General features: G+C 44.0%; 1 protein-coding gene across 2 annotated transcripts; it reads right to left on the bottom strand.

The window, feature by feature from the left end:
- Positions 1 to 1038: 1038 nt before the first annotated feature.
- On the bottom strand, positions 1039 to 11035 carry LOC121292788 (serine/arginine-rich splicing factor 5-like). 2 transcript variants are annotated; one of them, XM_041215170.1, is made up of 8 exons: positions 10933 to 11035; positions 7846 to 7973; positions 7656 to 7726; positions 7467 to 7565; positions 5396 to 5465; positions 3332 to 3405; positions 2199 to 2306; positions 1039 to 1666 (listed from the first exon to the last, which is right to left on the bottom strand). In XM_041215170.1, the coding sequence occupies exons 2-8, from the start codon at positions 7966 to 7968 to the stop codon at positions 1396 to 1398; spliced, it is 816 nt and encodes a 271-aa protein (XP_041071104.1). In that variant the 5' UTR covers positions 7969 to 7973; positions 10933 to 11035; the 3' UTR covers positions 1039 to 1395. The 2 variants fall into 2 exon arrangements, with proteins under 2 accessions (XP_041071104.1, XP_041071105.1); XM_041215171.1 differs by lacking the exon at positions 10933 to 11035 and adding an exon at positions 9339 to 9781.
- Between the last annotated feature and the right edge of the window lie 329 nt (positions 11036 to 11364).

Raw genomic sequence — 11364 nt, 5'->3', positions numbered from 1 at the left:
TAATCCAATTATCCAAGAATTACTACAATTAAATGGCAAATAAAATGAGGCTCTCACAAGGCCTGCAAAAGCCCTAAAAATACTGTAGTCAAAGTTGGTAAGGAGCTCTTGAGACAGAGGGTGGCACCCTGCCTCTGAGCCAGAGCTACAGGTTCAACTCCAACTCCTGGAAGATGTGGTCATAATGCAGCCAAACAGATCGAGCATCAATTTGTAATTACTTTCAACATACAGCAAAGGCAGGCACCATGAGCGGGAGAGATCCCTGGTCAATCATGTGATGGAAAGAAATTGGAACCCCAGTATCCATAGCATATACATGCATGTAAAAACACATGTTGCCACGGAGTGACTCCTAGTGGGCCATTTGGTTCCACTGGCTAGATATCCACTGTGGATCAGATTGGTGCAAACAGCATGGGGTTTGACCTGTTCTGGCTGGGGTAGATTTGGGACCTGCCTCCTTGACCTACTTGTGCCAGAGGTTGTGGCACTGTGGGTCAGATCTGCCTTTGGGCAGAGAACTTAACGTGATCAAAATGGTGCACCGTGAATCAGGTATTCAGGCCTACTAATCTAATTTAGGAAAATGCACATGGAAACAAGGGCTGATCTTCTCCGACCATACCACTGCAGAATCAGACCAATAATCCAATATGCTTTGCAAAGTAAGAGATCAATGTAATAGATGTGAAATTCTCTTATCTTTGCTATTTACAAGCACTTTAAAACTATTGCATTAACTTTACTTGCAATTGAAGGAAACTAACAGGGCATTAAATATGGCTTTGGTGATCACTTAAATAAACCAGAGCCACAAAGACAATTGAGGTGCTCTGACTCCTCCCAACTCCCTCCTCCAAAAAAGGTTGAGGAAGTTGTGACACTAAATCCACATTTCAGTTGTTGAATGAGGAACAAAAACTTGAAAATTACTGACTACATAAAACAAACTTGTACATTAAGAAAAATGTCAATATTTCAGAGGAGCATTCAAACCACTCTTATGCAATGCAATGAAATATCCAAAAGTCCAGATGGGAAAAATGCACATTTTAATTGAGTTACATTTGCAAGTTTTACAAACAAAAAAAATAATGAAATGCAATTATATATACCATTGGGAAAGTACTAATGCAAATTTAGTTGCATCTTTAAAGTAACATTAATTGAACATTATGGTATATTAGGGTATGTGCATACATTTTTTCAAACTACTGCATATGTAAACAATACAATTCCAACATACTTCCAATAATTGCAAGCACTCTAGCCTCAAGTAAAAGACATTAAAGTTTCATATTTGAGACATATTCACTACTTTCTACTTACATTAACTTCCATTTACTTGGGTAAAAGTCCACTTTTACTATATTAACAGTCAGTACATACTGCTTAATCAGCACTTGCAACAGAAGGCGATCTTGACACTGACCGAGAACGTGAACGAGATCGAGATCTTGGCCGTTCCAATGATGCAGGCGATTTGGACGGCGAAGGCGAACGGGCCTTTTGTTCCCTGACAGGGACACGAGATCTACTACGAGAACGGGATTTACTGCGGCTTCTACTCTTTGACCTACTGTAGGATTTGCGGCTCCTGGAGCGAGATCGACTACGAGATCTGGAAAACGTACGGCTACGTGAACGTGATCTGCTGCGAGACCTAAACATCCGGGGAAATAAGAACTGCCTATTTAGCATGTGTAGTTAGTGTTTTATATCAATCATTACAAAAATCTAATCTATATTGGTGACAGTGTGACAGCTTAAATGTCAACACCATTTTTTTGCTGATTTGATTTCCGAAAGTGACGTCACCTCTTTGCAACTGCTGTCACTATGGCAAAATATTTAAGATACATAAACTTTTTATATGCCACCCCCACTCCAAATTGTACAAATGCAATCTTCCTTTTATGTCAGTTATAATACAGTCAAAGGCTTGTATATGTTTGAAAGCTTAACCATCTTCCTGCGAAGCAAATGCAAGAATTAGAAAATTCTTCTACAAATGCCAAAATATGTATCTTCAGCCCGTTAAAGCAAGTCACCAACAGAAACTAAATGCGTGTTCTGATTTATAATTAATGGAAGCTGTGATGTCTCTGTAGCTGATATTTCAAATCAACAATGCAATTATCTGACATTTTACTTGGAAATAAAACCCAGATGAGATCATTTTATGTGGCACTTACCTATGTTTAGGTTCCTCAATCAGCCTGATCTTTCTTCCATTTATTTCTGTGCCAGAGAGTTTATCAACAGCATTCTTCAAATCACTATACGAGGCAAACTCAACAACCCTAAAAAGAATATTTAATATTTTCCCATGAAATTCAACTTTTTCCCATTTGAACCCATTACTCAAGCACTTAAAAAAATCCAGACAAGTTGATTCCAAGTCAAAGGAGGGCTAACTAAAACCTTAAATAAAGAGGTGCGTTTAAACAAGGGTCTTATGAAACGGTGTGGAGGAGAGAATATCCTAGGTCATAGGGTTCAGATGGCTGATATCCACCAGCAATGATGTGTGCACAAGTAGCCAGAATTGAAGAAATACAGATTGAATTCTCCAGAAAAAGGTGAGGGCACAAACAAGGTTAAACATGAAGATGAAAATGTTACTTGAGATGTTAGAGGACTAGGAAACAACGTATGTTGAAGGTTGAACGGCTTCCCATATATTATCCCCCAGATCCAGAGTTTTGGATTAGCTCACGTTTATGAAGGATAGAGGTGTTGTTATAGTCAACGTTCTCAGTCACAAAAATGTAAATGAGGGTTTCAACAATTGAAGGGTTAAGGCAATGGGAAGAGGCAGGTAATGGAGTCAGCTGAGGTAAATAGAACCCCAAAGTTGTGAACAGTCTGATTCAACCCAAGACTGTGGGTGGGAGGACAGTGAAACCAGTAACCAAGGTATGAAGTTTACAGTGAAGAGCCAAGATGATAATTTTGATCTTCCCAGTATTTAACTGGAGGAAATTGCAGCTCATGTTGCAATATCAGTCAAGCAAGCTGACAGAAGATATAGTGGTGGGCGTCATAAGAGATGGTGGACATCAGCATACATGTGGAATTTGACTTCAATGCCTTCTGATGACATTTCCAAGGGCAGCATTTAAATGAGATTACATCAAAGTTGATTTCAAAATATTAAGGTTACTGCCACCAAGGACTGGTACTATTCTGGTACAAGTTTGAAAACTGTTGAGCGGCTGGATTGACAAAGATTGTTTTCTTTTGCTCAGTGCTAATAGGCAAATTTTTCCCATTAAATTATCAAGCTTTTGTGAACACACCAACTTAATTCATTCCTTTAACTTACCCTTCATTCATTTTGTGCCTGTGCGCATCCGCAAAGGTAACTTCTCCAGCCTGTCTCATGAAATCTTTCAGATCCTATATAAGATCAGATCAGTTAGGTAAAACACAAATGCAAACTTATTCAAGTCATCTTCTAACAAAGTTACTACAAAAGAAACCAAAGCTAATTTCATCAAAATTTATTACCTTCCTGTACAATTCCCTAGGCTATTCAACCAGCCAAATGCAAGAAGAACTTGCAGAAGTACCATCACGACTGACGACCCGATGGTGCTCTTCAGCACCCACTCGACGTGAGCCTTCCCGGACATCACCCATCCTAAAGGCGGGCTTTGGCGGTGCCATGGGAACAGGAATTGCTAAATCTTGTGTTGTTACCAAGGGCTCCTCACACTTCAAATCGAGCTTCCAAACAAACCTACTAGCGAATTTCTTTCAATCAAGGACCTCATTTTAGAGTCAGCGCTCACAACTCGACTTTAGGACAACTCGTTACCAGCATTTTCAGAGGCGCAGGAACGAACCCCGGCACTTAAGCTAGCGCCCACCAATGTTGGTCAGACCAGCATAATACAGATCACCAACTGATTGAAACGTAGGACTGGCAATTCAACTAGGCCCACCAAGAGACCAAGCCAGAGCGATTAGGAAAACGTCACTCGTCACAAGGCCAACGATACGAGAGGCTGGTAAATAAAGGTTTTAATATTTGGTTAAAGTTTGCACATAATTCAACACAGAAACCAAACAAAAATGTCACATTTAAGGTTTTCAAATAAGTAAGCAATTTAGACAAATTACATCAATATGAATGTTAACTGTTAACACTCTTAAAGTTGCAGTACTTAATGAAAATTTTATAAATGGACAAATTAAAATTAGTTCAGTATTGTGCATCTTCAAATCAATTTCCTTTTACCACTGTTCTTCCTTCCCTAGGTCAGCCTTAGTGATTGAAGTTTGACAAAGGCAAAAAAAACCTAGGTGCATCTTGGACCAAATTTCTTGACAACTTGCCCACCAACCCTGGACAAAATTTTAAATAGGAAATTATTTTGAAAAAGGGAAATAAAGTCAAATGATGTCAATTTAGTGACTTTAATGGATTGAAATTAGGGATTGCACACTACCAAGCAGCACTTGGGAAGGAAGAAAAACATCTACCATGATGCTGATTTCTGACCACTATCAGCAACCTCTGCTAGAAACATGACTCAGCAAAACACAATGTCAAGATGGGGCTTGACTGCATTGCCAAATAGAATTGTTTGCCAAAGGTCACCATCCAACCTTACATACAGGTAATTGCAACTTGGTCAAAGTTATGGAGAATCAGTACTCTCCATGGAATCATACCCAGCATGAGCCACTGGCTTTAGAACCGAAGAAAAAAAAGCTGAGGGACAAGTGGAGGTAGAAAAAAGAAAACATCTAAAATTAAGGAACATTCCATCAGTGTCTAATTAGGACTTGTAAACAATACTGCATATTTGACACTTAAAGGCTCTTAAGATAAAAGGCAAGTTTTTGGATTACATTAATTAAGCCCTATTGGCAAGATTCAAACAAGAGTCAGGTCACGAAGTTTCTGCAGTTTTCTCGAATCCAAATGCTACTGGGAAGACAACAACATGGTATGGCATCTTGTGTTTGCATGAACAGTAGTAGCACCATCTATGAAATACATCCTTTTGAGATAATTCTCTTTCTAGAAGAGAAACTCTCAGTTCATCCATCTGTTTACAATCCATTAGTATTCTCTTGCCCACACAAAATTACCACAGAAATTAAGTAACTAATTCCACACTTTCTAAACAGAGCAAGACAAATTTCAAGTTCCAATCGTTACTTTAATGCCAGTAACTTTCTTGTAACAATAGTGCAAGCTTTGAGTAACATTTTAATTGAAGATTTTCGCAGTCCCCGTTACAGAGGTCCTCACCAGTAATACGTACTGCCATATCCATCTGTTTTTTGCTGTAAAAAAATCTCAGCTAACCTTGAAAGCACTCTTCACATTATAGCAACAGGATCACAAAATACAACTCACTTATATGCAACATACCTGCCAACTAATTCTTGAAGATAAATTCTCAACAATAAGTCTGTTCTCTGTACGAACTGGAGGTCCATTTCTGAAACAAATCACATGAACTGAGATTCACAACTGTGTTCAGTGAGGAATCCTATGTTCAACTTTTACTGGAATTTAATTTCTATCAGGCAAACGTCAAGTCGTGGATTTTAGCCATATGATAGTAAAGAATTTCAATGCGATGACTCAGGAACCAATTTACTCAGACATTGGTACCTCAAAAATCACTAGAATTTTGCTGCAATGAATTGGTGCCCAGCAATGAGGAAATGATGCTGATCCTATGAATGTGAAATAATTTTCAGGATTACAGTACCCAACATACATGGCCTTATGTGAAGTGTCAGTGACATTCCAGTGAGACAATTACCTGTAAATCAATTCAAATACTTGATAGGTCATGGAGGTACATCCAGCTAGCAAATATGATAAGAGTTTAAAACTGATGAGATAATTCATTAAAAAAATTCTCATTTCATTAAGTGTATTTTAACACACTTTGCCAGATATAAAGTACTTCTGGGATTTTCTGAAGAATTCATTTGAAGTGTTACATCAATTCAAACCATTTCTTTACAAAAGCTATTCACTCAAGACATCTACGGCCTCGATATTAATCTCTACACGACAGGAGCTAGGAGTTAAAAACGGGAATATGTTTAAAGGGTGACAGTTATTGGGACAGCCAAATGTCCACTGTGGGACATAACTTATTTAAATCTGACTCCCACAGTGCCAATGGGACCTTAAATTAAAATTTGTTGCTGCTGTGTGGATTTGGGAAAACCAGTGTACAAAGGCTCGAGCTGCTGGCTTCAAGTGTTGGAGGAGGATGTTCTCCCCAGCCCCAAAAGGAAGGCCCTACCCTCCTGCCATCCCCCCAACTCCAATTGCTGGGAATAGTCTCTGGCCACAGCCGTCTGCTGCTGCTGTTAGGATTTTCCAATTGGAAGGTTGAACAGGAAAGTGACCAAAAATGTTAAAGGGATCCTGCTGTTAAGCTTGGTGGTCCCCGGCCTTGCTTGGGGAAGGGAGGGTCATCTTGCACGCATTGCTTATACATTACATTGAAAACAATCCTCTAAATGGAATTATCCTCAATTTTTCAAATAGCACATACAGAAATCAAATCAATCTCTAAGCTTCCCAACAAAATTCTTGTGTCTGTTTGCAACCCCACTGTTAGTTTCTCATTCGACCAATGATTTATTTTCTGTTGCTACTCTACTTGTCCAGCACTGATATTTGACTGAACAGAGACACCGAACAGGTTGACTAGCAATAGGCAGTAAATCACTGCACAAGCTGGCAAGAACAATGCAAGCATGCAAGAGCAGCATAGTGACAGCTGCAATCAAATCAAAATTTCCAAGTCACAAACTGCTGGAATGCACCTCCTTACTTCACAATCCAAATCACTCCAAAACTAGTCTGTTAGTATAATCCAAAGGTATTTTAATATTCAGAAATACATAAAACTATATATTGTGTAGGCTTTGCATGGAAATTTATGTAAGTTTAGCATGACAAGGAAGGTATTGTTTGCAAGAGGATCTTTTCTCCCTACTCTAGAGCAATGCTTTGTTTCTTTGCTACAATTACCACTCTGCCTTTTGCTCCATGACATCTTTTGTTATTCCTCTCCTACCCTCCAACCTATCCCAGGCCTTCCCTTTGTTCAACCGCGCACCTCTTCCCCCCCCCCCCCCCCAAAACAGTGTAAAATCCCAACACATTTTTACCTTCCTTCACTTCTGAAGAATTATATTCAACTCGAAACGTTTCTCTCCAAAGATTCTGCCAGGCCTGCTGAGTTTTTCCAGCACTTAAAATTAAAATACTACCAGGATCAAAAATTATGTTCAATTTTCCACTCCCTTATAATTGGCAGAGGCCAATTATAGCGCTCTTGTTGCTCTACCAAAGATCAGCACAGGCTGGAGATTGAACCTGGAGTTATGCCTCCTTTATGCACAGCACAGCTATTCATTGGGTCATGTTGAGTGAGCCAACAGTGCAGCTCCTGTTTAAATTGTCTCACCTTCCCTCACTCCGTGGACGGCGTGGGCTAAAGCGACCTTGATAGCGTCCTCCTCCACGACCCCCTCTAGGCCGCGCTCTAGCATGTTCAACTGTAACTCTGCAGGAACAAAATATTCTCTTAATGAAATACCCCATTTTAAAATGAAGAAAGTTACAGCTACAAAGCAACCTTTTACACTTGTTTTACCTTTCACTACACAATTCTTTCCCATCCAATTCATAAACGGCATCATCTGCATCCCTGTGATCTTCAAACTCCTAATAGGAGATAATAAAGTATAGCTAAATTGATTTATTCCATCAAAAATTGTATTTTTGAATATTTTTTTGGTTTGAGTTACAATGTTCAAATTTGTTGAACTAAAAAGCAACCTTACCACAAATCCAAATCCATTCTTCAAGTCAATTTCCTTTATTCGTCCATACCCTTTAAAGAATTTCTCCACATCCCTTTCTCTGGCATGAGGGCTTAGTCGACCAATGAACACACGGGAGCTCATTTTGTCTGGTGGCATTCCATAGAAAAAGTTAGAAATAAGGCGGATTAGTTTTGGATATTGAACGAAGAACTTTGATTTTATACACATTCAGTAGACAAATCAAAAACGATCTATTGCGACATTGCTCCCCGGAGTTGAATGATATGACACTGACGACGATAAAGGTGTTATGCCATACAATGGGAAGTAAGGCTGCATAGACTATGCTTGTGTATATATTTTTCTTTGCATACAGAAACTTGAGCTGTGATCTACTTGAAGCATGATGAAAGTTGATAAAGGAAGTGAAATATTTTCCCCTAGTGGGAGAGTCCAGAATAAGGAGGCATAAGCTTAAAAATTAGAGGCTGATCAATCAAGGAGGGGTGGGGGGAGGTCAAGGTGCTGTAGCCTACCATTATAACAGCAGGGAGTAATGGATATTTGGGTCAGGAAAAGGGAAATGGTCAGATAACGTTATAGGTACTTCATGTAGTAGATGAAACCGGTAATTGGCAAGATGAGTTAAAATTGGAAACAGTGATGAGGAGGAATACATAGAGGTGTTTGGAGCAGGAGGTAGCAAAACATACCAAGGATGTGGGAACAGGAAGAAAGATTCAGCTGTTCGGGGTGGGAGGTGAAGAGAGTGAATTGGTCAAGGGCTTACAGAACCTGGGAGTCCTGAGTGAGCAGTAGGCACTGATAAACAGTTTGCATTTGAGTGCTGGAGTGGCTCTATGGGCTGAGTATAGCGGAATTATTGGAAAGTTATGACAGTCACTCCAACTTCCTCACCTCCACACACTCCCTACAATCTCTTCTCACTTTGGCTCTTCACATTTATCACTTCTAATCTAGGTTGGTTGCTGTGTTCAAAAAGTGATTGTTTTTACATATGAATATAGTGCAAATAAAACTCAGCAACTTGGATAAAAAGAAATGGCCAATTTGTGACAAAGATTACATGCTGAGGATAGGTAAACCCATCACAGGGCAGAGCAAAGGCAAAGAATATTGAGTGAAAATGAAATCAGGCAGCAATGGGCCAATACAGGAGCAACAGGAGGACTAAGCACATTTCTCACAAAGTAAAATGCCACAGGGCAGCAGGGAGATGGGAATAAACTACATAAGAGCACTTTTTGAAGGACAAGTAGTACATACCAGAGATAAAACAGAACATATACATTTTAATATTCTACCCACTGATAAACTGCCAAACTATGGTACAGCCCTCCTGCATTGCAGGGCATGCTCGGATACATTAATTCAGATTGTTCACATGAAGCCCTTTGCTACAATGAACAAAAACAAGAGTTTTGCTTATTTAAGTAGATTATTAAAAAAACTTGGGGTAATACAACTGCAAATTCCTTAAAGATAGTTACTTTTCCATGATTAGGTCCATGGTTGCATTTTGAAATATTCAACTCGGGAGGAACAGAATGATTGGAATCGCGGGGTTGGGGGAAAAACAAAACTGGCTTTCCACCCCCACATCCAAATACTCTTTCGGTGGGGTGGGGGAACATGCCCATGCATGCGGATGGTATCAGGCAAGAACAGGGCTGGGCGGCGGGTCCTCCCCCTGCCGCTTTCACCAGCGCCATGTGCACAATTGAGGCGGCGGAAAACGTTGGGGATTGAATATTATAGACTTGAACTCATCTTTCCGACCTGAAAACAGGGGCGGAAGAGGGGGTGAGTGGAAGATGAAGCGACACTGGTAGGGGGAATGGAGACCTGGTATAAACAAACACACGGCACCGGGGCGGGGTCCCCTCTCCTGGGAATAGGGCACACAACCACCAAGAACAAAACCCTCGCCTCCCCGAGTCGCCAGGACCAGCAGCGAGCCACTGAGATGGGATTTACAGCGGGTAGAATCCCGGTTTACACTCCCCCACTCAGCCCCGGTTTACCCTCGCCCCCCCCCCCCCCACTCGGGCCCCGGTTTACTCTCGCCGCCCCCCCCCTCGGGCCCCGGTTTACTCTCGCCGCCCCCCCCCTCGGGCCCCGGTTTACTCTCGCCGTCCCCCCCCTCCCCTCACTCGGGCCCCGGTTTACTCTCGCCGCCCCCCCCCCCCCCCCCCCTCGGGCCCCAGTTTACTCTCGCCGCCCCCCCCCAACTCGGGCCCCGGTTTACTCTCGCCGCCCCCCCCCCCCCCCCCACTCGGGCCCCGGTTTACTCTCGCCGCCCCCCCCCTCGGGCCCCGGTTTACTCTCGCCGTCCCCCCCTCCCCTCACTCGGGCCCCGGTTTTACTCTCGCCGCCCCCCCCTCCCCTCACTCGGGCCCCGGTTTACTCTCGCCGCCCCCCCCTCCCCTCACTCGGGCCCCGGTTTACTCTCGCCCCCCCCCCCCCCCCCCCCCCCCCCACTCGGGCCCCGGTTTACTCTCGCCGCCCCCCCCTCGGGCCCGGTTTACTCTCGCCGTCCCCCCCTCCCCTCACTCGGGCCCCGGTTTACTCTCGCCGCCCCCCCTCCCCTCACTCGGGCCCCGGTTTACTCTCGCCGCCCCCCCCCTCCCCCCACTCGGGCCCCGGTTTACTCTCGCCGCCCCCCCACTCCCCCCACTCGGGCCCCGGTTTACTCTCTTCTCCCCCACTCGGGCCCCGGTTACTCTCTTCCCCCCCACTCGGGCCCCGCTTTACTCTCTTTCCCCCCCACTCGCGCCCCGCTTTACTCTCTTTCCCCCCCCACTCGCGCCCCGCTTTACTCTCTTCCCCCCCCCCACTCGGGCCCCGCTTTACTCTCTTCCCCCCCCCCCACTCGGGCCCCGCTTTACTCTCTTCCCCCCCCACTCGGGCCCCGCTTTACTCTCTTCCCCCCCCCACTCGGGCCCCGCTTTACTCTCTTCGCCCCCCCCACTCGGGCCCCGCTTTACTCTCTTTCCCCCCCCACTCGGGCCCCGCTTTACTCTCTTTCCCCCCCCCCCGGGCCCCGCTTTACTCTCTTCCCCCCACTCCATTATGCTCTCTTACCGGCTCCGACTCTCCGTCTGAAATGACGCAGGTGGAAATAAAAAACCACCGCACAAAATGGCGGCCCGCTCCTCGTGGCAGCCAATCAGCGCGCGGCTGTAGCGTCACTTCCGAACGTCATCGCGTCAGCCTCCACCCTTATTTCCCCTACCCATATTCCGCCCAACACCCACCCGTCCTCATTCCCACATTTCTTCTACCCTTCCCCCCATTTCCTCTACCCTTTCCCCCACCCATCCCCCCCCATTTCCTCTACCCTTCCCCCCCACCCATCCCCCCAAATCCTCTACCCTTCCCCCCCACCCATCCCCCCATTTCCTCTACCCTTCCCCCCACCCATCCCCCCATTTCCTCTACCCTTCCCCCCACCCATCCCCACATTTCCTCAACAAAAACAGAATTACCTGGAAAAACTCAGCAGGTCTGGCAGCA

Source organism: Carcharodon carcharias, chromosome 20 (assembly GCF_017639515.1).
Source record: "Carcharodon carcharias isolate sCarCar2 chromosome 20, sCarCar2.pri, whole genome shotgun sequence".
NCBI classification, from domain to species: domain Eukaryota; kingdom Metazoa; phylum Chordata; class Chondrichthyes; order Lamniformes; family Lamnidae; genus Carcharodon; species Carcharodon carcharias.
The sequence above is the reverse complement of the archived record's forward strand: the minus strand, read 5'-3'. Positions and strand labels throughout refer to the sequence as shown.